The sequence below is a fragment of the Mustela erminea genome, chromosome 10, assembly GCF_009829155.1.
Source record: "Mustela erminea isolate mMusErm1 chromosome 10, mMusErm1.Pri, whole genome shotgun sequence".
Taxonomy (NCBI): Eukaryota; Metazoa; Chordata; class Mammalia; order Carnivora; family Mustelidae; genus Mustela; species Mustela erminea.
The window spans coordinates 86825170-86852820 of NC_045623.1; the positions used below are offsets into that span (position 1 = coordinate 86825170).

A 27651-nucleotide genomic window follows, 5' to 3' on the forward strand; every position below is an offset into this window, starting at 1 on the left:
GGTCACTCTCCTGCACCCTCTTTCCTTGGCTGCACCCCCTTTCCTTGGCTGTCACCCAGCTGGGCAGCTCCAGCCCCAGGATGAGGTGAGAAAGGAAAAATATTTTTAGAGAGGCTTTTTTTTTTTTCTTCCAGGGCCCAGGGCCAGCCACTCCAAATGTGCAATTTATTCCCAGGAACGGGGGTGGGCAAGTGGGTTGGCTTCTGGAATGGCAGTGCCCTCCTCCCTTCCCACCCCTTCTGCTCTCTCCCTCCCCTTCCTCCACATCCCTGCAGCCCCCCTCGCCCCCCCCTTCCCCTTGCTGGGAAAGACCACCTCTGGGCCTGTCCCAGCCCCCCCTCCCCACATCCATTTCCTAGCCCTGTGACCTGGGCCTGGTAGGACTGGGGCGCCCCATGGAAGGAAAGGCTTGAATGAGGGCCTTGGTTGTGCTGTAGGTTTTTTGTCATGAGTTTTTGCAAATAGGAGGAAAGAGTGGGTGAGAGAAAGCCTCCAGGGCAGGGAAGGAAGCAGCCTGGGATTCTGCCTTAGACTGACTCTGTGACCCCAGGCCAGTCACTTCCTCTTTATGGGCCTCAGTTTTCTCACTCATAACATGGGCAGATGAAGGGGGTGCAGTAGGGAGAGCAACACGAGGCCCCCCCCCCCCCCATGCTCTGCTCTTATTTCTAGGTGAACAAGCCCCTGGAATGTTCCTGGCCTCATCCACACACAGCTGGAGCTGGAGCTCAAGGCCTCCGAGGCCATCTCCTGGGCCGGGCTCAGCCTCAGTGTGACCTGTCTGCCATGGATCAGGGGAGATGCTGCCACCACCACCCCTGTGAAGCCTTCCTAGATTGCTTCTGTGGCAATCAACCCCTCAGAGTGTTGTTAACACTTCCTTGCTTAGTGCCCTGCTCACTCACAAAAACGTAGGGGCAAAGTTGTTGTAAACTTAAAGAAACTGAAGCTTCAGGGCCCTTTGCCTGCATGGCCCCCTTCCAAAGCCTTGTTATTAATTTTGTATTCATGGTCCCCTGAAATTGTGTAAGCTTTGGACCCACACAGCTGGGAGTCACCCTCATCTTTGTCCCTGCCCTCCCCCCCTCACCAGGTGCCCTGGTGCCTGGGGCAGACCTGGCAGACAGGAGTTCAGGGTGTCTGGGCCTCCCCTGGCCTCACCTGCAAGACCAGTCCAGTCCCTCAGCTGGCCTGTCACCAGCTTCTCAGAGCCCGTCTCCCTGAGTGTAAAATGGGGCCAACAGGAACAGCAAATATATGTGTTATGCTCCCCGGGGGCCAGGCTTTGTTGGAGGGGCTCCCAAGCATTGGCTCTTTGGTCCTCGTGGTAGCCACCCCGGAGGCAAGTGTGTTTGCTGTCTGCATGTCACAGGACCATGGGGACAAGTCCGTGAGACCGTTGCCAGCAGGTGCTCAGAACAGTGCCTGGTGAGCAGTCAGCCCTCCGTGGATCCTGGTTCTCATCTTAAAGGGCAGTGCTGGGTGACAAAAAGCCAGCCTGTGGAGCCAAATGTCTGGGGGGCAGGCAGCGTCAGCCGACAATTACTGAGCGCCAACTGTATGCCAGGCCTGGAGCTGGAACTGGCAACAGGGTTACTCAGGCACAGAGCTCAAAGCTGTTGGCTAATTCTCCCCTGTCCCCTTTGCTGTCTTTTTGGAGCCCAGGGTCCAGGCCGAGAGCTCGGGTCAGGATCTCAGCTCTCATTTACCAGCTGTGTGACTTTGGGCTTGTCTCCTAGCTTCTCTCTGCACACTTCTCAGCAGCACTGGAGCTCTGCGATTGTGATCCACTGGGAATTCCAAGGTGTTCCTCCTTTCAGGGGAGCCAGTAAAGTCAGGTGGGGAGTGCAAAGATGGAGCTTGAACGGCCCTGCCCAAGGCAGTCAGCGAGGCTCCCCAGAGGGTCCTGGGAGCAGGGGGGGACCTGATGCCTGGGTGGGTCACCATGGCGGGGGAAGGGAGACCCCGAGGGGCTGGGGCGGAGCTGGAACACACAGGTAGGCAGGGGAGAGATGACTGGATGGAACCCTGTGTGTGGGAGGGCCCATGAAGGTGTGCATCTGTGAACCCCGAGAAGAGCACTGGCGGGGGCGGGGTGGGGGGAGAAGGAGCCGGATGAGATGCTCAGGGGTCCAGACCTATGCTCACTCCTGCTGGTGACCAGTGTCTTTGAGGAGCGGCAGGTGGCGCTCCCCGCCTGCCCAGCTGAGAGATCCTCCATCTCCCCACTTCCTTAGGAGGTCAGGGAGGAGGGGCTGCTGCTTCTAGAAGTCTCAGAACCCGCAGGAACCTCTGAAGATGAGCCACGCTCACTGCCCACCTTGTGCATGGTGTCCTGATGGCCTCCCTGACAGCTCCTTCTCAGAGCCTTGCATACCTCCCAAGACAGAGTCTCCACTACCGCTCCTAGTAGCTATCTGTGGCCAGCTCCAGGTGTTCGGAGCCCCCCCCCACACCCCCTTACACCAAACCAGCTTCTCATACCCTCGCCCTAGCCTTGCTGACCCTAACTCTGCCCTTTGGAAGCCCTCAAAACCAGTCTGGTCCCTGGCTGGTGGCAGCCCTTCTGGAAGATGCCTGCCGCTCTAACAGGTGCCTTATTTTATAGACCCCACTGCACCCTCCTTTACGGAATCCAGAGTACAAGGGCAGGGGAGGGGTCGTGTAGTCACGACCTGGCGCCTGGCACCGTGCCTGACACACAGAGGCACTCATCTTATATCAGGAGAATGAATGTGTGAGTGCATGGACCCTGCGTGGTCACTATCTCCATCTTCCAGCTGGGAAGCTGGGGCTTGGGAAGGTGAAGCCTCCAGTGTCACATATGTTAGTAACTGGCAGAACGGGGATCTGCCTGACCCAGAGCCGGCGTGCTTCACCTCCAACCTGTACTGTCTCAGCTGGAACCCCTCCTCCTCTCCCAGGCCCCATCGGCCTTCTTGGACCCGTCTCCCCAAGGCACCCGTAGGCCAGAATTCCAAGACTTGGGCAATATGATTCCTAGAGACTGGGACAAGAATTCCTAGGGATTTTTGCATCTCAGAGTTGGAAAGTTTCCCTCCCTTCCACTCCAGGATCTGTGCCATGGGGCAGCTAGCCGGGTCCTCTGCACCCTTTAGGAACTAAGTTCAGTTCAGCCTTGTGCCGAGCTGACATTTGTCCTTGGGACCTCTTCATCAGGGCCCTGAAGGACAAGTGACAGTCCCCCCGACACCCCAAATCATGGTTGGCACCCCAGGATCTTTTTCCCTGGGCCCAAACCCAGCCCTTTCCCTGTTGGTTCCATTTGTCCTGGTTTCGGTTCCCCTTTTCCTTGGGGGAACTGTCCCAGTTTCAGCTCGATTTGGTTCCTATTTCCTGATAACAGGCCCGGAACAGGGTGCCAGACATAGGAGCAGACTTCTAGCCTGCCAACATTAGCAAAAGACCTCCCTTCCCTGGGTCTCAATTTCCCATCTAGGTACTGACAGCACCTTCTTCATGGGGGCTGTTGACAATGAAATGAGACAACTCAGGTAACGAGCGGGGCCATGCCTGCCTGGGGTTGGGGCTTAATAAATATTCACTTTGCCCCCCATCCCCCACCCAACATCTGGGGCCAGGTGAGCTCAGGTGAATGGGAAACACATTCATTGACATAGCAGATTGATTCTGAGCTCCCACTATGTGCCAGGGTCCCAGGGATGAGCGGGTGGCGCAGACCCGCCCCCCCCCATCGCCCCGCTCCTGGAGGTCCTGTGCTTTGGGATGGGGACTTGAATAAAAAGTAAAGTGCACAGAATGTTTGGGGGGGCAGTAGAGATAGACCAGGCAAGACACCTGCACACCCCTTCTCACACCACCCCACTGGAGGTGTCAGTGAGCTGGCCCCCCACAGCGGGTGGGGGTGCAGTGGAGGCAGGGCTGCCCCACTTTCCCCCTGCTGATCCGGTAACAGGGGCAGAAGCCTACAACCCTCAGGTGTGCAGGGGACACGGAGGCCTGGAGAGGTCCAGGCTTGGTCAGAGGTGTCCTGAAGGTACCAAAGCCCCTGGACCTGGGTGACATCTGGCCCACTGTGTCCACTGGCCTGGGACCCGGAAAAGCCACAGGAACGGTACCCTTACGGGTAAGCTGCTAGTGATCACACAAATGCCACCCATCTACTCAGGCCCTCAGTGAGCCAGGCCCGTCCTCCGGCGTTCCCACGCGGGATCCTTTCCTTCCTGCGCTCCTGCCAGCCCTCGGAGGAGCGCAGCGTTCTACGGGATCCCCATCCTTGTGGTCGACGCTCAGCGAGGCAGCCCACGAGTCCCAGGTCGCACAGCAGCCACTGTGGCGGAGGCCGGCGAAGGCCAGGGCGCGGGGTGGCGGAGGTCGGGGAGCGGGGCCGGGGGGGAAGGGGCTGGGGCCGGGAGGGTGGCGCAGAGCGCGGACGGGAGGAGACTAGGGGGTAGGCGAAGGCCGGGGCGCGGGGTGGCAGGGAGGGGAGGGGTTGGGACCGTGAGAGGGGCGCAGGGCCCGGGCAGGGGGAGACTAGGGGGCCGGTGGGGGGGGCGGGGCGGCAGGGGACGCGCTCCGGCCCGCCCCGCCCCCCGCCCCTCCTCCCGCTCCGCCCGCGCTGGGGGCGGCCCGGCGGCGGCGGCGGTGGCTGTGGCGGCGGCGGCGGCGGCGGCGGCGCACGCTTCCTGCGGGCGCGGCTGCTGTGGGCGCGGAGCTGCGAGGCGGAGCCGGGCCGCCGAGCCGGGAGCCCCGAGCCGGGAGCGCGTCGGTCCAACCTCCGGGCCGCGCCGCCGCCGAGCAGCCGCCCCGCGCGCCGCGCCTCGGGAACAAAGGCGCCCGCCGCCGCCGCCGCCGCCATGAAGCCGGGACCACCGCACCGCGCCGGGGCCGCCCACGGGGCAGGCGCCGGGAACGGGGCCGCGGCCGGGCCCGGGGCCCGCGGGCTGCTCCTGCCGCCGCTGCTGCTGCTGCTGCTGGCCGGGCGCGCCGCGGGGGTGAGTGACGCGCGCCGGTTCCCGCGGGTCCCCCTCCCCCCGACCCCCTCCACCCAGCCCGCCCCCGCACCCCCCTCCCCCAACCTCCGCGCGCCCCCCAGCCCCCGCGCCCCTCCGCCTGCGGGCGCTCCCCAGCTCCTCGTCCCCCAGTCACCGGGGCTGACCCCGTGGGGGAGGCCGCCCCCGCCGCCGGCCGCCTCCGGGGCTCGCTTCTCCGGGCTCTGGGGACCCCTCCCTCGGCGGGCGGCCGGGCGGGAACCGGAGCGCGGGGCGCGGAGTACCGCGCCCCTTTCCAGCGGGGTCCTGGACCCCGGGTCGAGAGGCGCGGGACGGGCTTGACGGCGGGCGGGGGGTCGCCGGGCGCGGGGCCCGGGTTGGGTGTGTCGTGGGTCTGGAGCGAACGTGGCTTTGGCTTCGCGGGTGTGCCCAGAGCGCGGCCACTTTTAGAGAATTGGGGTGGGTTCCCTGCCGGGGCGGGGAGGTGTGCGTTTGGTTCCTCCGAGGGTCGCTTTGGGAAGGACAGTGGGGGCCCGGAGAGGGGGAGGGGTGGAGGGTGATTTGCGTGAAGGTGACCTGAGGGGGTGAGTGAGGGTGACCCCGTGTGTCTGATCCCCTCCGCGCCGGGTGTTGGGACCTGTCAGCTGTGTAGGGGTGAAGGATGAGGGATGAGCAACAGCCCAGCACATGGCTGCCTGCCGCCTTGCCTTACCTGGATGTGGACCCTGTGGGAGTGACCTATTGTGTGTGCCAGCGGAAGGGTGGGCAATTATGGGCTGGGGCTGTGGGTGCCCGTTGTGGGGGGGGTGAGTGTGTGTGTGGGAGAGATCTCCACGGTGGGTGTGTGCTTGGACCCATGGGAATGTGTGTGTGCATGTGTGCACGTGTGCAAGTGCTCGTGGCTGCATGGGTGACCCTGTGCAGGGGGCTCGTACAGTCGAGGGGGGCAGAGTGTGTGCAGGGCGAGGGGAGTATGTGTGTATGTGGTGACCCCTTCAGTGTCCCTTTGAATGACCACGCAGCTGTGGGGTTGAGCTCAGTCCCTGTTCCATTAGGGGGAGCGGGAGGAGGTTTAGAGAAGGACCAGCTCCCCACCTTGAGGGACCTAGGTCCCAAGTGAGTTCCCCCACAGACGCCAAGTCTGGAGCCCAGGCTGGGGATGAGGTGGGGGTTTCTGGGCCCAGTCTCTGTGGCTCGTTCTAGGAGCTGCACCTGTCCCTCATTCCGCAGGCTGAAAAGGACCCTGGTCTCTGAGGCAGCCCCCGGGAGCCGACTCTGTCCCTGCATGTTTCCGTGGGCCTTGGTGGGCTGGCCTGTAAAATGGGAGGAGGACAGGCATGGACCGAGAATTTGCTTTTCGGACAGACAAGCTCCTCAACAGCCTTCCCACCTGGGGGCTGAATGAAGGGTGGAGGGAGCATCGAATGCCAGGTCGAGTACAGTGCCTGGTGGGCTGGTAGCCTCATCCCCAGTCCTCCCCCAAAGGGATTGAGAAGAGGTCCCTGGGTGGGACTGGGACCCAGCCCATCCTAGCGCCTGGGTCACTTTCTGAGCCACGCTTTTGAAAGAGCAGTTTTGAAATCAAAATCTTGGAAATAACCCAGCCTTGGGTTCAAATCCTGGCACCCCCCCCCACTCATGCTGTGACCTCGTGCACACTGTCGCATCTCTCTGGGCCTCTACTTTCTCTTCTGTAAGATGGGGCAGGTAACACCGTCCTCGGAAGTGAGATGAGATGATACGTGGGCTCATTCACAGAAGTAAATATTTGATGTGTAGATGAATGAAAAGGGGACATAGGACAAAAGGCTTGATATTTGGAGACCCGGCAGGGATCTTGAGCTGTGTGACCCTGGGTCAGGCCCATCCTTTGCTGAACCACTGTTCCTCACTCCTACAACAAGGCTAATACAATTCGTGCCCCACAGGGTGGTGGACGAAGGAAGGGAGTGCCTGGCTGGTGGAAGACTGTTCTGGAGGGCCTCAGTGAGACAGGGTGTCCCTGAACCCGATGGCGAAGCAGAGTGGGTGTGGTTCAGACCCACAGCTGAGGAGCAGATAAAGCAACACCCCCTCATTGGGTCTGGGCCTGGAGGCCAAGGTGGTGGGCTTGACTGGGAGGGACTCCAGATGAGGTGGGAGGGGGAGCCCCTCTCCTCACCTTATGTCTTCCCCAGGGTTGGGCTGTCCAGGAGGAGTGTCACCTCCCCTGGCCCAGGAGCCAGAAGGGTAAAGGGTGGGGCCCAGCTGCCAGGCGTGCCACCCTGAAGGAAGAAGGAGATGCCTGTAGCAGGAGGGACCAAGATTAGACCAGAAGGGCCCCACCCAGGATGGCTCCTGGCCTCCATGGTGGGGTCCTCTAAGGACATCATCGATGGGCTGTGACTGGCTCTGGGCAGGAGAGGGACAAGATGACCCCTGCTCTGCTCACCAGCTTTAAAGGGAGTGTGTGTGTGTGTGTGTGTGTGTGTGTGTCCTGGCATTTGCTTTGCGGAGTCCTCTCTCCTGAGAGACCAGGTGACCAGGACTCTTGAGGGATAGCTGCCTTCAGAGCCACATCTGTCACCACCCAGACAGGCTTGGAGTGTGGGGATTCTAGAAGTTCTAGCTTGGAGACATGTTCATGTAGAAGCTTGGATTTTAGGCTTCATCTAGTCGTGTTTGAATATCTACAGTGATGGGAATTCACTGCTCTGTGGCCGTGTGACCTTGTGAAAGTTAGTTAACCTCTCTGTGCCTTGCTTCCATCTCTGCAAGACCGAGAGAGTAACGACAAGGAAAGAGGTTCATGCAGCCCCGTGGTTGGCTGAGTCCACACTCAGCCAATGCTGGTTTCTTGTTCTAAGGCTGCCATTGCCCAGGCAGGCACTGTGATGGCGGAGGCGGGGGCGTGGGGACGCAGTGACGGTGGGGAAGGGGAAATTAAGCAAGGGATTCTGTTGAAGCCCCACCCCCCGTTCCTGCTCCCTTCCCAACCCAACTGTTCCCCCTGCTCTAGAGCTCCCTGCTGGTCCTCCAGCTACACTGGTTGACTCTGGATGCTGAGTTGTCAGAGTGAGATTGTCCTCACTGTAAAAATTAAAAGTTGGGGACCCTGGGGCTGTTGGAAGCCAGGCCCTGACACAGGGACGTCACAGGGGCCTGCTGTCTCTTCGCCCCCAAGGTGGCAGGGCCTTCAGGGATAGACACCTGGTGTGTGACTTTGAGTAAGGGATTTCTCTGTTTTAGCTTCCCCATCTGTGAAATGGGGACTGAAACAGTGCCAACCTCACTCACAGGGATGTTGTGATGAGGACATGAGCTCCTTGGGTAGAATGAACAGAGCCTGGCATGTAGCAAGCTTTCAGGAGACAGGACTTTTCCAGGAGGGGGCCTGGAGAGGTCAGAGAGGGCTTCCTGGAGGAGGAGGTTTTGCGATATGTCATCAAAGTGGTCACCATCTGGCCCAGAGCAAGCTGTGGCCTGCCCTGACCTGAGGCTCTCATACTTGTCGGTTGGGGACGAATACTTCAGGACTGCTACTCGGGGTTACAAAATTCTCATGGCGGAGTTGGGACGGGGAGCGACATGGTGCCGCCATCTGGGAATTCAGTTTGTTTCTTCTTCCCTTGTGTTGGGGGTTGGTGTGGGGTTGAGCTCTGCTGAAGGTAAAAGCATTTTAGGGGCAGCTGGGTGGCTCAGTCAGTTATGGGTATGCCTTCGGGTCCAGATATGATATTGGGGTCCTGGGATTGAGCCCAAGTCGGGCTCCCTACTCAGTGGGGTTCTGTTTCTCCATCTGCCCCTCTCTCCCACTTGTGTTCTCTCTGTCAATAGATAAATAAATAAAATCTTTAAAAAAAGAAAGAAAGAAAGAAATAAGCCGTGTGGCCTTTTGAAAACAGATGGCTCCTCCCACCTCATGGACTGGGACATGGGGTCCCTGGGGGCCCCAGGCAGCACTGGGGTAGGGCAGTTCTGGGCTTGGGCTCTGGAAAATGCTAGGGCACCCGTGGAGAGCGAGGTGGAGACAGAGCTCCTCAGAAGCCTGGCCCTGCCACAGGCGTCCCTCCAAACCCTCCCCCTGGAGCTGGGAACCCCCTTCCCCACCCAGGCCTCACTGCTGCTTTGGGTCATTCTAGAAGGGGCCCCAGTAGGATTGCGGAGGCTTGGAGCAGACTGAGGCAGCTGGGACTGGAGGGGTGAAGTCTCCATCTGTCTTTGTCGCCCCCTCCTCCCCCAGGGGCTGTGGGCACGATCTGGGGAGGGCTTAATGACATGAACAGCAAACTAATGTTCACGGAGAGCCCCGCCCGCTAAGCTCTCATTCTGTATTGGCTCATTTAATCCTCATGATAATCTTGGGAGGTGGGAATGATGAGAACCTCCGTTTTATGGAAATGAAGGCACAGAGAGGTTCAGTGACTTGCCCACGGTCAAGTGGGCTGGAAAGTAGCCGAGCTGGGTGAAGCCAGGGCCTGCCAGGCTGAGAGAACTGGGCTTCGTCCTGCATTTACCCCTTCTTGCTCTGTGGCCTTGGACAAGATGCTCCTCCCTGGGGCCTCCTTACCCCACCCCCCATGAGGCTCACTTTTTTTTTTTTTTTTTAAGATTTTATTTATTTATTTGACGGAGAGAGATCACAAGCAGGCAGAGAGGCAGGCAGAGAGAGAGGAGGAAGCAGGTTCCCCGCTGAGCAGAGAGCCTGATGCGGGGCTGGATCCCAGGACCCTGACATCCTGACCTGAGCCAAAGGCAGAGGCTTTAAATCACTGAGCCACCCAGGCGCCCCCATGAGGCTCACTTTATCCACTGTTCTATGGGGCTCCCTCTTCGCCAGGCTCTGCTGGGTGTGTCCTCTGTCTTTCCACCTCTGCTCTCACCCTGGCCTTTGGGGTGGGTGACAGTAGCCACAAGTAGCAGGTGGGGGCAGGGCTCAATGAGGACTTGGCCCCGGGGCCCTTGCTCTTCTCCGACCTCACAAGGTTTTGTCATCTGTACACTGGGTGACTTTGAGGGTCCTGAGTTTGGGCTAAGGGAGAGCATTGAGGCCGGTGCAGGATGCGGGGGCAGGAGTCAGGTCTGGTCCTGGCACAGGAGAGGGGTCTAAAATCCCGCCATTCCCCGGGCATGCACGGGATGCCCCTGGTGTTGGGGCTCACCCTCTGCACGGGTGACCAGGCCTGTGTTTAATCCCCCCTCACCCTCGGACTGCTGTCACGGGCCCAGCCCAAATCTTCATCCCTGCTGCCCCGTGTCCCCCTTGTCCCCAGGGTTCCCTGCGGCCTTAGTGACTTGGTGGGTCTCCTGCAGCTTGAATGGTTCCCTTATAGACCGTGAACCCCCACGGGCAGGCTTTGTGGCTGTTGTCTTTGCTGAACCCCAAGGCCAGCTGCGCACCTGGCCCAGAATTGGAGGGTTTGAGTGAAGGAGTGAGCGGGTGAGGGAAGGAAACCAGGACTGGGGGCCGTGGACCCTGGGCTGGGGCTTCGTGTTCTCTCCTTTGGAGGTGGGTTGAGGGACAGCCAGACTGGCAGGAGTCTGCTGGGCCCCGGCGTGCGCCCGTGGGCTGGGAGGCGCATGGGGGCTGCGCAGGGTGGGCCTGCGGTCTGACTGCGGGGGCGCCGGCCACCACATCGGGGTGGGACAGAGGCTTGGCGGCCCTGGGCTCCAGCTCAGCTGCTTGGAAGCCTGTGATTTTGTGTCTGGGAGCGGCGGTGTGGGGGGAGCTGGGAGGGAGGGCAGGGTGCCAGGAACTGTCCTGAGGGCCCTGCCTCTTGCTCCTGCGCCACTCCAGCCCCACAGGGGGCGGGGTCAGGGCTGGTCTTGGACCACCACGCTTGTCTTGCTGCCCCCACTAACAGTCCACCACATCGTGGGAACATCAGGCCAGCGCCTGGTAAATATTTGTTGACTGACCTCCTTGTAGGGAGGAGGGGGGCCCTGCCTTGGCTCCCAGACTCCCAAGATTCCGGGAGGCTGGGGGGCCTTTACTTCCGGCTCCCCCCTCCTTCCAGAGCAGGCCCTGGCCAGAGGGGTGGCTGCTTCCCTCCCCCCACTGACCAGGCGAGTCTCAAATCCAAACAGGAAGCTGTGATTATAGGGGGAGTCTGGGCAGCAGTGACCGAGGACCCAGCTGCAGGATGGGGGTGGGGGGTGGCCCCTGACCAACCATCTGGCCTTTTCCCTACCTGGCTGCTGATGGCAGGGGGACGAGGAAGGCCCGTGCTTGGCCTTCTGTGCCAGGTGGAGAGGGTTCTACTGCCTCTGTGACCCAGCCGGCCAAGGGCTGCCTTCTTTCCACCCTGGGACCCCCAGCTGGGCTTTGGTGCCATCTGTTTTGGGGTCTCCACACCCGAGGGTGTATCGTGAGGTCATAGAAGGACCAGGGGCCCTAGAGCCAATTGGACCAGGGTCGAAATCCTGGTTCTGTGACTTTCTAGCTGTGTGATCTTGGCAAGTTCTCTTAGCCTCTCTGAGCCTCGTTTCCTTGTTCCAAATGGGCTCAGAGAACCTCTGTCTTGAGAGTTGCTTGAGCATGAACCACCGGAAACAATAGCGAGCCTGATAAGGAGTGGGCACTCGTGCAAATACCGATTTCTTCCATTTCCCCACTTTGGTTTTACTCTTTTCCTGTCCCTCGCTCCCTCTCACTGCAGAATTGCTTTTTGGGGCTGGGATTGGGAACCAAGTTGAAATGATCAAGGCTGACCCAAACAGAACCCTGGAGGTGGGAGCTGGCCTGGAAGGGAGACGCTGCCATCTCACAGGTGGGGGTCCTGAAGCCCAGAGGCGGCCTGGAGCCTTGGCCAAGTGTTGGGGCTGGTTATTCAGTCTTGGATGAGCTCGCCGAGCCCTTGGCTGCTCGAAAAGGCTGTGGCATTTCACTCAGCCCATGCAGAAGGCTTTGAGCTGTAAAGCCACTCAGCAGGGCTCGCCCAGCCAGGTCCTGGTGGAGACCCGCGTTCAGATACCCCTTCGCCCTCTCTCGAGTCCTTTTTGTCCCACTACTGCCCTTGGGGCCAGAGTTTCCGCAGACGGGATGGGGATGGGGAGGGTTGGGGTGGGGGATCACTCTAGTTAGGGCCTTTCTTCTGCTTCAGGGATGGGCAGTGGGCTTGCTTCACTCTGGGATCAGCGTCAGCCCAAGCTCCCCTAGAGTCTACCCCTTGTACCATCCACCAGCACCCCCATCCCACGCCCCTCCCCCCCAGCCCTGCTTCCCAGCCAAGACTTTAATAGGAATAATTTAGGATCAGTCACCAGTGGGATCTGGGAAATCTGATTGCGGCAAACTGATCGCCAGTGGGCCTGCAGGTGGCTTGTGGTGCCCGTCCTTGGGCTGGGGTTTGGGGGAATTCGGATGTGGGATTCGGGGGCTGAGGAGACAGGGCCGTTCTCCTGGAAGCAGGGAAGGATCGTCTTGTTTGTCAGGGTGCTTGGCAGAAGCCATGTGCTGCCATCCCCCGGCAGGGCCCATGGCCGGGGATAGGTGCCCATGTTCCCAGCTGCCCTTCACCAGCCTACCAAGTGGGGGCTGCCCCCTCCTTAGGGCCTGGGACCGTGGAGGTGGAGGTCGGGTGTCTGCTTCTGAATTCTGGCTCTGGCCCTCCAGATGTGTCCTGTGTTGGGTGAGCGCCTCGGTGGCTCAGTGGGTTGAGCATCTGCCTTCGGCTCAGGTCGTGATTTCCAGGTCCTGGGATCCAGCCCCACGCTGGGCTCTCTGCTCAGTGGGGAGTCTGCTTCTCCCTTTGCCTCTGTGCTCTCTTTCTCTCTCTCTTTCCTTCTCTTCATCTCTCTCATGTACATAAATAAGATCTTAAAAATAAAAAAGATGTTCCCTGCGTTGGGAAGACAGGCACAGATGGTGACAACCGTAGGACAGTGGCAATGACCAGTACCTACAGGGTGTGTGGTTCCTGTGCTCACCGTGTGGCATCTCAGCCCTTACTGTGACCCTGGGAGGGGGGCGTTGTTACCCCACTTTGCAGATGGGGACCCAGAGGCCCTAGAGGCTAAGCAGTGAGCCCAAGCTGAGGCCGCTGGCAGGAGATAATGTTACCAGCGGTAATGTTGGGGGCGGGACCCCACATTCTCACATGGGGGCGTCTTCTGCCTGATGAATTTGTTCATTTTGCAGCCATTTTTGAGCACCTGCTGTGTGCTGGGCCCTGCGCTGGGGGCTGTGGGTGTGCAGGCGTATCTCGTGTGTGTGTCCTGCGTCTTGTCGCCTTGCCTTGTCCGGTGAGATGTGTGTTGGTGGTGGGTGTGTGTTGGGCCTGGGCCTGTGTGCGAGGCGTCAGGGGCAGGTCCTGAAGAGAAGCAGGGAGGGAGCCCCCGCCTCCCCGACCCCAGCCGGGTTCCCGTCCCAGTCTGCCGTGGACTTGGGCAAGCTGCGGTCTTCTCCGCGGCTCAGAGGGCCAGTAAGGCCTCGCTCACTAGGCTGGGGGGAAGCTAGCGTTGGGGGAGGCGCAGCCAGTTACCTGGTTGGCAGCTAGGTAAAAGGAAGCTGCTCCTGGAGAGTTATTTTGACTTTTCTGACATTAGGTATGTTTTCTTTAAGATCCTTACGTTTCAGAGGTGAGTTGGCTACGGACCTGTCAAGTAACCACGGGCAGCTTTCTCCTCCTGAGCCTCTTATTTCCTCATCTGTGCAGTGGGGCGGTTGGACTGGGTGACCCAGGAACCCTTCCAGTCTTCACATTTGAGGAACTATCAGAGAGACATGAGTCCAGGGCTTGGCCTGGGATGACCCCTTTGGGAAGGGAGAGCTGTGCTGGGTGGGGGGCAGGTGGGTGGGGAGGAGAGGAAGCTTGTTTCCTTCACGTGGCCTGTCTGTGGTTCCTCTTGGGCCAGGGTAGGACGCGCCTCTTTCCTCACCCATCACCCTGAATACCAGCCTCTGAGATGGGATCTGTCAGATCCAGGCGGCCTGGGGGCTGGGCTGTGAGTCTGGTCTCCTGGATAGGGGAGGAGCACTGGGCAGGGAGTCCAGTAACTGGGTCCTTGTCCCTACAGTGCTGCTGACCTGCCAGTTACTTTATCTGCTATTTACTGATATCCCCTCTGTGTCTGGCCTGTGCTGAGCACTCAGAGGCCTTAGGGAGCTTAACCTGGCCTCTGACCTTAGGAAGCTCCCAGTTAGGGGAGGGAGCCAGCACCTGTGAGGGGCTGAGGATAGAGGAAGGAGGAAGTTGGAAGAGGAAGGAGGGGTTGGTTTTGACTCTGGAGTATCAGGGAGGGCTCCACGGGGGAGGTGTCCTTTGTACCAGGCCTTGAAGGGTGTACCAGCACAATGATAGGGGACCAGGGTGGACGAAGGCTTAGAGGTAGGAAGGGTCATGGCAGATTCAGGTGTGGTTAAAAGCAGCAGTTCCCAGCTTAGGGAGGAGAGCCATATGTGGGGTCAGGAGCCATTGCCCAAGGGGGGTTGCTGTTTTTCACAAGAGTGTATTGTTCCTGCATTTAATACATTCACTGGGCACCTGCTGAGTACCTGGTCCTGTGCAGGAAGGTGGGGGGAGGGGATGGATCTGGGACTGAACAGTTGAAGCCCATGGGGCATCGGCTTCGAAGACTTCCGGGTGGGTTTTGAGTCCAAACCAGGACATTTAGATTCCCTCCTGCTGTAGGGGGTGTTGGTCTTGAAGTGGGTGCAGCCCCATGGCCCCGAGGGGCTGGCAGGGGTGCCAACAAGAGCACAGACGTGGTAGTATTAATATTGAATTATGCCTTCTGAATGCCTGCCTGGTGCAGGGTTCTCTGCCAGGCGTTTTACAGATAAAAGCTCACTGAAGCCTTACAACAGCCTTATGAAAGAGATACTATTATGGTGATTTCACAAAAGAGGAAACTGAGGCACAGAGAGGTTAAGGAACTTCTCTGGGCTCACAGAGTGGCGTACTTACTAGGATTGGAACGGAGGTGGTCTAGAACGCTCTCTGGTGTAGAGGCACTGCCCTGCATCATGAACAGTGATGCATTGCAAACGGTGATGTGTAGGGCCCGGAGAGGGTGAGTTTAGGGCCTGTCACGTCTTGTTCGGTGCCTGAACCTGGGTGGCCACTGTGGGAGAGGCCCTGATGCTGGTCTGGGGGCTTTTGGCTTCCCCCACAGGTCTTTCCTCTGGTGCCTGTCTTCTGTCTAGGTGGGGTCATGGGCTGAGGCCATCCTAGGCTGGGGAGAGATCAGAAGGCCAACGAAGCTTTCAGCTGAAAGGGCCCTTGGAAGCACTCTTGTCCAGCTTGTTCATTGTCCTGAAGGGGAAACTGAGGACAAAGGAGTGATTTCTAGTCCTAGCAAGGCTCTTCTGGGATCTGGTGGTTCAGCCTTGTTTTGCTCATGGGGAGACAGAGGCTGAGAGAGGTAGAGGGCTGGCCCCGAGTAACCCCGCAAGTCAGTCGCTGCGCTGGGACTAAGAACTGTGTCTCCTGACCTGCAGAAAGGGCCCCGTCTTTTGTACCGTGTTTCTGCTATTGACCTGTGTCTCTTTGGCCCAGATGGCAGGCCCAGCTCCCACCCTTCTCTCCCGGGAAGCCGTCCCTCCCCCAAGACTCAGTGCCAGATGGATTCCTGTCAGCACATCCAGTGGACTTCTCCAGCTTCTCCCTCAGCCCTGTGTACCCTCGCTGCTCCCCACCCCGCGACTCCCAGCTGCTCCCTGGACACAGAGGATGACATCATTTCTTTCATCTTCACGTCTAGCCACACGCTGTTCTCTCTCTGTGGACTGTTCCCTTCTCTAGAGAACTCCTACTCATCCTCCAGAACCCAGCACGGCTGTCCTCTCCTCTGGGAATCCTTTATCGACCTCTTTCCAGCTCTCAAGCACCGTGAGCCTTCGTCAGCCCCTTCTTTCTTCCCTCCTTCTGGATTTCTGGGCTGAGCCCCTCTTCCCATGTGTTGGGATTCTCTGCGGAGCCCCAGCTCCGTTGCGTTCTGCCCTAGCTCCTGGCTCCTGCGGGGTCCCACCGTCACCTCCTCGGAGCCCTCCCTTCGTGACTTTGTGGCATTAGCAGCCACTGTCAGCCCTTACATCATCTCCCGGTTCCTCCTTCCCGTGGACTACCTGCTTTCCTTCCCCACGTCCCGACAGTCCTGCATCGTTTCCTTTCACACATCCTGTCCCCTGGCCGCACACCTTGTTCTTCTCCCCAGCCCCTGCTCCTGGGATCCCTGAACTTGGGGCTGAGGAGTGTGGAGGCTGGCAGCAGAGACACAGCCTTCCTGCCTCATTTAGCTGGGGGAGGGGGGCACCCCGGGTCCTTCTGGCCTCCACCATTCTGGAAGATGGATACACCGTGGGCTTCTGGAGGCTCAGGCTTGGTTACCAGAGACCGTCCCCTGCTCCTCTCCTTCCCTCTCTGCCTCCCACCCTCCTCCCTCTCTCCTCCCTCCTGCTCTGCTTCCCCAGAGCCCCCTGCTCCACTCCTCCCTCACTGGTCGGGACCTCCCTGGCTGCCACTCAGGGGGGCCGGGACCTGAGAGGTCCCCTGGGGGATGGGTCTTGCAGACCGAGGGGGTGGTCAGCATCAGAACCAGAGGGACTCTTCTTTACTCTAAACTCTCCTCGACCCAGACTCCTCCCCACCCTCCTCCCCTCCCTATGCCTTCGTCCACCCCTGCAGAAGTGCTGTTGTAAGGGCGGGGGGCTCCAGGAAATCAGCCTTCCACCTTGCCGTTCACCTGGGGACACGAGGCCCAAAGACAGCCCTGGACTGTTCGGGGCCCCCCAGCGGTGAAGGCAGAATGGCTCTCCCCAGACTCCTTGGGGGCCTCTGGGAGCTGAGCCCTGGCTCGACTGAGTCCTGTTCTCACTGAGGCGGGGGAGCTGGGAGGTCTCATCTGGGGACGGTCTCAGATCCAGAAACTGTCTTGAGGGGACCGTCCATGAGGTGATGCCGGAGCCCTTGGGAATCTTTTTTCCCTGTGGGGCTAAGGCCTTGGTTCAGCTTCGGTCTAGGCAAGGGGCAGGATTTGTGTACATGTGCGTGTGTGTGACAGTGTCCCCGGGGATCTGTGCTGATACGTGGGGCCCTGGTGTCCCCATGCCTACTCCCTTGTTTTAGTGGCTCGAGTGTGGCCAGTCTTGGTGACGTAGGACAACGTAGGTTGCTCCCTCTCCCCTTCTCAGCTGTGGGGAACTCGCCCCCAACACCTTGGATGGCGTGGACCTGAGCAGCTCCGGGGAGAGTAGTGGGACGAGTTGGGAGATGCCCTCCCTACCTCGGGGAGGTCGAGGCACACATAGAAATGTGCATGCGTGCAGGCCCATCTGTGTCTTTGAAGGGGAATGCAGACCCTAGCACACTCCCTTGCCTTGTGCACACACACACATGTGGAGACAAGACCCACGTATGTGTTGAACACACAGAGGCACACATGGACAGCGACGTGCACACAACCCCATCCCCCAGGCACATGTAGCTCTCATGCAAACAGAGCCAGACCCACACAGGTGTCTAAGACCACTGGCAGGTGCACACACATGACAGTGCCCACAGCATGCCTGGAAATACCCCGAGTGTGCTTGCACGTGTCCACTGGCACGCCCACGTGTCCACACGCACACGCGCGCACACATGCACGTTGCCAGGCCTCTGAGCTACCAGGACCATGTCCGTCCTTAATCCCAGCTCTTAATCCCAGAGTCTGGGGAGCCCAGGCCAGAGGGGCAGCTGGTCATCTGGCCTCCTTAGCGGTGATTAAGGCAAGGGCGGGGGCCGGGGGCAGAGGGACACGGAGCTTTGTCTTCTGCCTGACCTCCAGGGACACTGCAAACTCAAACCTCGGGTTCCTTCGGAGGTTCTGTTATATGACCTTCACAGAACCCTGGGAACAGATATCCTGGGGAGGGGGGAGATGGGCATGGCTGTGTGTCCCCTGAAGAAGTTGACAGCTGGGGTCAGGGAAGCCCGGGGAGGTGGTCTCTTCCTTTAACCACTTACCTGCTGCTGACCCTGTGTCGGAATCTTCTGCCCAAAGTGTCCCGGGGATTCTCATGTCTGGGAATCCTGTTTTTGGCCACAACGTCTCTGAACTGCATGGTAAGATGTGGCCCAGCAGGACATGCTGAATCTGGGGCCCTGAGCAGGGGTGGTGAGGCCATTGGGATGGGGTGGGAGGGGGAAGCTTCTAGGACCAAGGGAGGCCTGAGTTGGGCATTGAAGATGTCTGTGTCTGGGCATTGGGAAGGGTGCCAGGACATTTTTGGCTGTCACAAAAACGGGGTACCACTGGCATTTCTGGGGGAAGGGGAGTCGTCAAGGCTGCTAAGTCGGGGGTGGCAGCATTGGTGCTGAGAAGTGCCGTTAGGTCATGCAGTGTGGTGAAGGTGCTCCTGGTCGGGGGCAATGTGGACCATGGCCCAGAGGTGACTGTCCCTGGCACACGGTGGGAGGGAGGGGCCCCAAGACTGTGCGGGCCGGGTGCCCCCTTCACCCCTCCTGCCCGGCTGATGTTTGGATGAATGTGTTGGGGGGGTGGCTGAGATAGACGGTGTGCTGGCCTCACTTGGGCTCTGACCATGACCTCTGCTGGTCTGCGGGGTGACCTCGGGCTGCTCACTGTGCCCCTTCCATGAAGTTGGGCGCTGGTCGCCTCACCGTGGGGCAGTTGCGAGGACTGTGCTTTCTTAGCCAGAAAGCCTCACATTATAGCACCCAGAGCTGGTAACCAGGACTGGCCAGCCCGGGGCCAGTGGTCACGAGAGGCCTCTGTGACCACGGAGGGGACAGTTGTGACCGCTGTCCTCGTCCTGGAGTTTGAGGAATAGGACGGTGTCCTGGTATCAGCTCTTCCGAGCTGTCCTAGCTTTGCGCCCCACTTCCGCAGCCCGCCCTTCTCCTACAGGCGCTGTCTGCTCCAGGCCCTGGGCCGGACCGGTGGGCCTCATCCAACCCTCTGTGGGGCCCCTCTCTGTTCTGGGGCGGGGCTGGCCCTGGGGAGCACCCTGCAGGGAGCAGGCGTGTGGGACTGCGGCTCTGATGGTAGGAGCCCAGGGCTGGAGCATGACTGGCCTGCAGAGGGTTGGGTGAAGGGACAGGTGAGACCCAAAGGAGCACTGGTCAGGGAAGCCATGGTCAAGTGACGGGTGAGGAGAGGAGGGGCTGCCTCATCGGGCTGCAGGGCCCGTGGGGGCCAGGACACTTGGGGTCCTTATATCCCTAGTGAGCATCACACTCCATCCGAGCTCAGTGGAGAGGCTCTGACTTTGGGCAGCGGGCGGCTGGACAGGAGGTTGTGCTGGACCCACAAGAGGCTGGGTAGATCATGTCAGGGGAGGGGAGGTGGGGCACTGTGGTTTTCTCCGGCACCTTCCACTTCCTCCTGGGGCTTTCAACCCCTCTTCCCCGGGACCCTTTGTGGCTCCACGGTCTGTGTCATGAGTCTCTATGAGGTCACCTTTTTCCTCACGGTGCTCAGATGGGGGACCAGAGCTGGGGACAGAGCAGGTGCCAAGGCAGGGGACTGGAACCAGGGACTAGGTGGGTGGGAGCTTCACACCTGAGTTCCATGTCGTAGTCGTGTGCAGGAGGTCCAGAGCACCCATCAGACACAGCCAGCCCACGGGATAGATAGGCCGCTGTGTGCCCAGTAGAGGGTGGGAACCAGTGGGCGGGGGGAGGTGGGGGGCAGCCGCCAGCTGAGATAGGCAGGGGCTGGTGCCTTGGAGCCTTGTGGAGTGTGGCATGGGGGGAGGGGCGGGCCCCAGAGTCATATCTGTCTTCAAGACTGCTTTAGGCAGCCATAGGGGACAGGGGACAGTCATGCTTGTCTTAGCTTCAGACAGGCTTTACCACTGGGCCCTGCCCCAACTCCTGCCCCCTTTCCTGGCAAGGCCACATACTCATGCCTCTCCCTGAGGGCAACAAGGGGCCAGCTGCGTGGACAGAGGGTACCGCGGAACCTCTGAGGACGGGGGGGGTTGCAGTGCTGGCATAGAGGGGTGGAGAGGGTGCTCAGCCTGAGTTTGGAGCTGTCTCACCTTCTCTTGGGGTCACTCTGGGCCAGGCCTGCCCCCTCCCAGTGGTCCCACCCAACAAAGTGGCCTTTGACAAGCACAGAGGAGGCAGTCACAGTGCTGGGCCTCTCCCACTTGTGGTCTGCAGAGTCCGTGTTTGCCCTTCTGGATGGCGGGGGTGGGAGGCGGGTGGGGAATGCCTGGGGAAGCTTTACCTGGGTCCTGGTTGGGGAGATATGCAGATGGGAAAGTTGGTGAGCAGGGGGAAAGCTTGCCTCCTCTTCCACCTGAGTGTTTGAGTGTGGGCTCTGCTGTGTGACCCTGGACAAGTTCCTTACCCTCTCTGAGCCTCAATCTCACACTCATCCTTTTGTTATCCCTTCAAACAGCAGCTTTATTGCGATCTGATTCACATACCATCCAGTGTACCATCTAAAGCATCTAGTTCAGGGGACGTTAGTACATTTACAGAGTTGTGCGGTCATCCCCAGTTTTTACACATTTTTCTCACCCCCGAAAGCAAGCCCGTGCCTTTTCAGCAGTCCCTCCCATCTCTCCCCAGTCCCCCAGCCCTAAGCCGTCTCTTGTCCTTTCTGTCCCTGTGGACCTGCCTGGCACGGCCCGTGGGGGCGGCCTCTCACGCAGTGTGGTCTCCTGCGCCCAACTTCTTTCGCTCCGTGTAACGTTTCCCAGCTTCATCCACGTGGCAGCGGGTGCGGGGACCTCACTGCTTTCTTTGTGGCTTGGAATTCCGTGGTGTGGACTTGCCATCTTTCACTTCTCTGTCAGCGGATGGACGCCTGGCTCAGTTCCACTTTGTGCCCGTCACGAATAAGGCGACTTTTTTTTTTTTTCTTTTTTTTAAACGTATGTGTTTGTGCGTTTTCCCTTCCCTCGGGTGCGCACCCTGGGGGTAGGGTTCCTGGCTCACACGTGACTGTCCGTGTAACCTTCAGAGGAGCTGCCGGGCCCTCTGGTGCCATGGCCACCTCGCGAGGCTCCGACTGCCCCGTCTTCTCACCCACGCCTGTGCTCTTGGGACTGGGATCTGGACCCAAGCAGTCTCGCTTCAGAGCCCCTGCTCATCGCCAGGCCCTGCCTGTCTGCCAGGACTCAGAAGTGGGGGTGAGAGTCCCCTCCCTTTCCCGATCAAACCCCCAGTGTCTCACAAGTGTCATCTCGGGCTGGAGGCAAGTGTGGCCCTGAGGGGGCTCTGCCTACTCCTCCCCCAGTGTTTTGGTGTGATTCCTTGCCCTGTGCCTCACTTCTCCTTGGCAGCAGTGGTGCTGGTGGGCGCCCGCGGCTCCCTCCCCGAGTCGGGCTCATTCCGAGTCCACCCTTGCCGTGGAGCGGCTCCGAAGACGGTGGGGTGGGGTAGCTCCGGGCTGGGGATGGGGAGTCGCCTCTCCGCCACATGTGAGCTCCTGCTGGGTTATAAATAACAGCGAATGGGATGGTGGGGAGACCACAGCCCGGTTCCTCAAGGAGGCTGGGCTTGGACACACACAGATGGGGACACCTGGGGGTGTGTGTGCATTGTGGGGCCTCAGTGGGTTTGCTGGCACGTGCCTGAGAAGCCTTGGGGGAGGGTGTCAGAGGCTTCGCAGGACAGCTGGAAGGGCTGGGTCTGCCCCGGGCTGATTCCGGGGTCTGTTTGGTTTCCTGGAGGAGGGCTGGGGGTTACCTGGCTTTAGGGGGCCCCCAAGATCAAGCTGAGGATCACTCTGCCCCTTCAGCTGGACTTCTTTCTGGTCCCGAGAGCATGAGAACGAGACACAGGGCCCTGGGTCCTCTCTGTGCCCTCCCTAACCCCCTCCGCACTGCCAGGCCCCATTTCCCCCTGCCCGGCCACCCCTCAGCTTTATCCTGACTCTCTGCCTGCATTCTCTGTGACCTCTAGCAAGTCACCTGGCCTGTCTATGGCCAAAGGAGGGTCGTCTCACCTGGCTCCTTGGAAGGAGCCTGGCGTTCAGCAGGTGCTCAGGAAATGCTCTTTCCCCCTAGCCCGGGCCTGCTTGTCAAGTGGCTGGAATTGTAGGCTCCCCTGGGAGCCTGCTAATCTGCAGATTTTTGCATATAATTTGCAGAGTTATTTTATGAAAAAAATATGCTGGGCTCAGCCTCAGGTTCTCATCCCTCCTCTGAGCTGTGCTGGAGTCCTCCTGGTTGGGTTTTGGAAGGACCAGAGAGAAGCTTTGTCGGAGCCCCTGGTTTTATACACAGGGAGACTGAGGCCAGAGGCCAGGGCCTCCCGCGGGTTCACACAGTGACTGGAGGCAGGAAGGGGGTGCCTTGGGCTGTGGAGGGTGAGCCCATTCCCAGTGTTCACTGAACAAATATGGAGGCTGACCATGTCCCAGAAATATTCTGGGTCTTGGGAACATAGGCGTGGCCTTGGTGGACGCAGTCACCGTCCCCACTGTTGCAGGGGGAAACAGATGTTAGACGAGAAAGTCAATAAGCAAATTTTGCGGGCCCTGGTGAGCTAGGAGACAACCCTGGTGTCGGCAGAGCGACTGGGTGTGGCGGGAGGTCATTTGGGTGGATTTGGTAGTCGGGGTCCCTCTCTGAGGAGCTGAGCTTTGAGTTGGGACCCGTGTCACGGCCTAGCACCTCCTAACCACCCAGTCCCGGCTCGGCACATCACGGCGGGTGTCTCAGCTTGTGGGGAGTCATGATCCCCATTTCGTAGGAGAGCACACTGAGGCCCCGAGAAGCGCAGGACTGGACTGTCTGAGCCCACGCCGGGTTGTTCGGAGGCCTGTGGGCCCCAGGAGCGGGCAGGCCCTCAGCTCGATGGCTGCCAGGGCCTCAGGCCCGAGGCAGCTGCTGGTGAGTCATGGGGTGGTGGTTGGGGCTGCGCACCTGAGCTGGGCCATCTGTCAGGGGAGGACGTGTCCTTCATTTCTACTCATTCCCGGACGTTCAGTCAATCTGTCTGTTGGTGTCTGTAGAGGATACTGTGGGGGGTGAGGGTGGGGGTGTTCCCACTCCCGAGGAACTTCCCAGTGGGGCAGGCTAGCCAGGTCTGGGAGTAGGAGTGCGCCACGGTCTTGGGGTGCAGCTAATCTCGGGTTCAAATCTGGCTCCACTGCTGTGTGACTTTGAGTCACTTGTTTGCCTCTCTGAACTCTGATGTGCCCATCTGTGAGATGGGGAGAATGGTCCCTCCCTGGGAGGATGTCTGTGAGGACTGAGGCAAGGTGCCTAGAGAGAACCTGGCACATAGCGAGTGCTCCCTCCCTGCTGACGGACTCTTGTCCAGGAGAAGGGATGGAATGGCCCAGGGCCTCCTCAGAAAAAACCCCCACTGGAATGCCACATCCCAGCTGGGATCGCTGCCTGCAGTCTTGGGGGTATAGGAATATCCCAAGGATAGGATCTCGGGTGTCAGTGAGGCCAGGGTTCGAGTCCCCTTCTGGTGGCGCAATAGCCCCGTTCTCACTGCGGATGGGGACAGGAGCGTCTGCATCCCAGGGAGGCCGAGTGGGTTCAGCGAGGTTTGGTAGAAGGGGGGGCCCATTCAAGTGGGAGCATGGTTGGTGGCCCCACTTCCCTGGTAAATGACAAGACGGTGGAGGTTGTCCCCGAAACGGCCTTCCTAAGGTGGACCATCAGGCGGTTGGTGTGGGCAGGCCTCGCCGAGAAGGCATATTTTGAGCTGACTGAGCTCATGAGGACGGACCCTTCCTGCTGATTGTGGGACCCTAAGTGCCCAGATTAGTGCCCGCCACACAGTGGGAGCTTCCTGAATCCTGCTTCTCGATCAGGTAGGTGCTGACCAAGGTGGAGGCGGGCAAGAGGGCTCCCCTCAGAGGCGGGGACAGCATGGGGCAGGCCTGAGAGTGCCCTACCGTCCCCAGCACCGAGAGGGGTTAACTGTGGGGGAGCAAGAGGGGAGGGTGGGCCGCTGGGGGAGCAGGCCGCTGAGTCTAGAAATGGGGCCTCAGTGGGTGGTCCTGCTCTGAGGCACCAGCTTGGGGACAGGAATAAATGAGCAGTGTGAGGCAGGATAGCCAGCAAAGGGTGACGCTCGAAGGCAGGTGGCTGGGGTTGACAGGGTGGTGACGGGGGCGTCCCACCCCTGGGCTGAGGAGGGGTCTCGGCGGAGGCCACATGGTGGGCAGCTGTTCCGTGCTCCCCCAACGGGGACTGGCAGGAGTGACAGGGGCAGGAACTGGGCTGGCGGGAGAAGGCGGCGGGTGGGAGAGTTGTCTGGCCGGGCAGGCCACCAGACCTTTCCGTGCCTGGGGAGGAAGCTGGGCCCTGCCAAGCCATCCCGTTTGTGGCGAGGCGGGCTGTGCAGGGCCTGCCAGCTCCCCTCAGGCTCTTGGGTGGTTCCAGTCTGTTCTGCGTGTCCCTCTGTCTGCCCGTGAGCTTCCTCCGGGACGAACTTTCCAGTGGGCTCTCTGCAGAATGAAGGGGCCCAGGAGTTTCACAGACCGGAGAGTGGCAGGAATGGGGGTACAGAAAGACCGTGCTACTTCTAATCCGAAAAGTGCCCTGGGGGCGACTGGGCGGCTCAGTCGGTGGAGCGACCGGCTCTTGGTTTTGGCTCAGGGTCGTGGGATGGAGGCCCGTGTGGGCTCCGTGCTTGGTGGGGGGTCTGCTTGAGACTCCCTCCCTCTGCCTCCAGCCCCCCAATAAATGCATCTTAAGAAAAAGTACTCTGAGTTTATCATAGAAAACTTGGAAAACAGAGGCAGGTCCTGAGAAAAAAATGAAAAACTGTCATCCCACCACCCAGAGAAGTCTCTGGAAAGCTTTAGTAGGATTCGGTGTGAAGAAGTTCGCTTTGGTGGGGAGTTCCTTGAAGCAGGGTCATGTTCCATATTTTTTTGTAACCTGTTTTCTAAACTTAACGATGGTAATGGCATGAAAGCCAGCGTTTACTGAGCAGTTGGTTAATGGTGGGGTGGGGGGTGTCTCTGCGAGGTGGGCATTTTCTTTGTTTACCAAGGAAACAGTCTGAGAGAGCTAAGAACCTGCCCCAGGTCACCCAGGTCTGAGAGATGGACCCGTGCACTGGATCTCAGCAGTGCAGGCTCGGGGCCTCCCGAGGGCAGTGCGAGCCTCTCCACGGGTCCAAGGTAGTCTTTGAATCAAGTAGAAAATGAAAGCTTTTGTTATCCAGTCCTGCCTTTTTTTTTTTTTTAAGATTTTATTTATTTATTTGACAGAGAGAGATCACAGTAGGCAGAGAGGCAGGCAGAGAGAGAGAGAGAGAGAGAGGGAAGCAGGCTCCCTGCCGAGCAGAGAGCCCGATGCGGGACTCGACCCCAGGACCCTGAGATCATGACCCGAGCCGAAGGCAGCAGCCTAACCCACTGAGCCACCCAGGTGCCCCTCCAGTCCTGCCTTTTAATGAGTGGATAGAAGAGAGCGTGGGTTTGTGGAAACACCATTATTGACAGCCGTGTAATATTCCATGCCGTGGTTTCGCCTCAACTTAGCGAAATAGTCGTCTTGTTGGGAATGGTGCTATTTCCAATTTTTTTTTTTTTTTTCTTTCAAACATTGCCTTGGATCCCTTCGACCCCAGGACCGGATGCCTGGCTGCTCAGTGTCAGAATCAGAAAGGCCCTTAGAGCACCAGGCTCCACTGTTGGTCTTGCAAAGGAGGCAGGAGGAGAAGGGAGAAGGGGGCTCCTCCGGCTCGCGGAAGCCGGCTGGTCTCCAGGCTGCGGGTGCGAGTGGGGACCGGCTTGCTCCCCGTGGAGCCCAGGGTGGGTGTGGACGGGGGTAGTGCTGCCCCGGGGCAAGGGGGTGCGGTCCCGGGAGGTGGCGGGAGCAGGGGATGGGTAGTGGACTAGGCGAGGTACTAACTGATTGTGGAGTTCGGATGTGGGGTGGGGAGGGCTCGGCTGCCAGGATGCCCAGCACTTGGCTGAGCCGGGATGGGCCCATAGGGGTGTTTCCTGCCCTCTGAGCTGCCCTCGTGGGAGACTGGAGCTGGGTGTCTGGAAGAAGGGAAGGTGTGTCTGCGACAGTTGCCTCTGGGCCTTGCTGTCAGGTTCAGCGTGGGCCTTCTCTGCCCCTCCTCACTTCTCCTGTCCAGCACTGAGGCCCTGTGCCCCCTTCCCCAGCAGATGCCGCCTTCGTGCCCCTCACCCTTCCAGCAGCCAGTGAATGTGGTGGGTGCTGGGTTCCCAGCCAGGGCAGCTGCGAGCGGGTGGGGGCTGGGGACCGAGGCGTCCCCCTTCCCCGTCCTGGCTCTCCATTGTGTTGCCCCCTTGGCTGTCCCGCTGCCCAGAGCCTGGCCTGGCCCACATTCCTGCGGTGACACTCTGGGTCTCCGGGTTGGAGCTGGTGAGCGTGAGGGGCACCGAGTTCTCACAGGACTCAGGGCCTTTTGGGGACAGGGACTGGTGGGGATGGAGCCTGTGGGGATCCAGAGGGCGCTGCCGAGACCACCCTGCTTCCCTGAGCTAATAATTACTGTCCCTGGACAAATCCCTTCACTTCCCTGAGTGCCGCCTGGCAGGCTCATTTCCCGCCACCCACCTCTCTAGTCCTAGGATGATACAAGTCTCCCCTCTCTGGGCCTCAGTTTTCACATCTGTAGGAAAGAAGAGTGGAACCCAGTGAGCACTCAGGCCTGGTTTAGCCCGGAGGTGAGGACTGAGGAGGGGAACGTGCCAGGATAAGGCTGACAAATGAGTATGGTACTCCACCTCTGTAATTAGTGTCCCTGTTTAACCAAAGAGAGGCTCAGAGAGGTTAAGTAACTTGCCCAGAGTCACCCAGCAAGTAAGCCGAGCTGAACTTGAACCCAAGAGTTTGTGAATCTAGAGCTGGGCTCCCAACCGCCGCTCACATTGCCCCCAGTCACCAAGAGAGCGGCGCCTGAGTCTGGCTCATGCAGGGAAGGAAGCTTGGGTAGAATTAATTATTCCTGGTTTTATTCTTAGCTTATGCAGCATGATTAGCAGTGCACAGGGGTGCTGGGCTCCGGGCCCCCTGCCAGTTGACCTAATTTGTGCGTCTGTGTCTGTAACCCGCCCTTTCTCCCAGCTCATCCAACCTCTCTTTTTCTGTCTGCACTCTCCCCTGCTGTGTGGCCTTGGCAATGCCTCTTAACCTCTCTGGGCATTAGCAGCCTCGTCTGTGGCATGGGTGTAGTCATCCTGATTCTGTCTTCCAGGGTGAGGATGGTAAGGGGCAAAGGAGACAAAATCTTCAGAAAGGATAATAGAAAGATTAGCATAGAATTAACGATAATTGCGCTGTGTTGATTTATTCGGCACTGCACCATGGGTCCTGTGCTCAGCCCGTTACCCGGATGATCCTATTTGATGCTCACAGCAACTGTAGGAAAGCGACACACTATTGTCAGCGCCCCCATTTTACAGATGAGAAAGCTGAGGTGAGAGGTTCAGAGGCTTGCCTGTTGTCCCCTGAGTAGGAAGGGAGGAGCTGATACAATCTGGCTTAACCTCTGTGCTGTCCTGTTTTTCAGAGAAGGCTCGTGATGGGTGAGGGCAGGTGATAGGTCCTGGGCGGAAGCAACCCCAGACTTCTCTGGTCTGGGATGGGGAGTGACGTGGGGGGGAGGGGTGCAGAGGGAGGCTCTCTGGCTTTCTCCCTGAATGCGTGCCTTGTGTCCTGCCCTTGGAGTGAGTGGCTGCAGACTGCGGATGTGAGCAGACATCCCAGAAGTCCAGCTGATTTGGGTCCCTCACCCCGCCTGGCTGCTCTAAGACTCTGGAGGGGGTGGGTGGGGGTGAGTCGTGGAGG

At 59.5% G+C, this 27651-nt stretch overlaps 1 protein-coding gene across 1 annotated transcript in view; it reads left to right on the forward strand.

Annotated features, from left to right (window-relative positions):
* The first annotated feature begins 4649 nt into the window (after positions 1-4649).
* Positions 4650-27651, forward strand: part of SDC3 (syndecan 3) — a 37452-nt gene continuing 14450 nt past the window's right edge. The window contains exon 1 of the mRNA XM_032361634.1: positions 4650-4976. Coding sequence (XP_032217525.1) covers positions 4839-4976 — 138 coding nt within the window. The 5' untranslated portion in view covers positions 4650-4838. The remainder of the gene's footprint in view (positions 4977-27651) is intronic.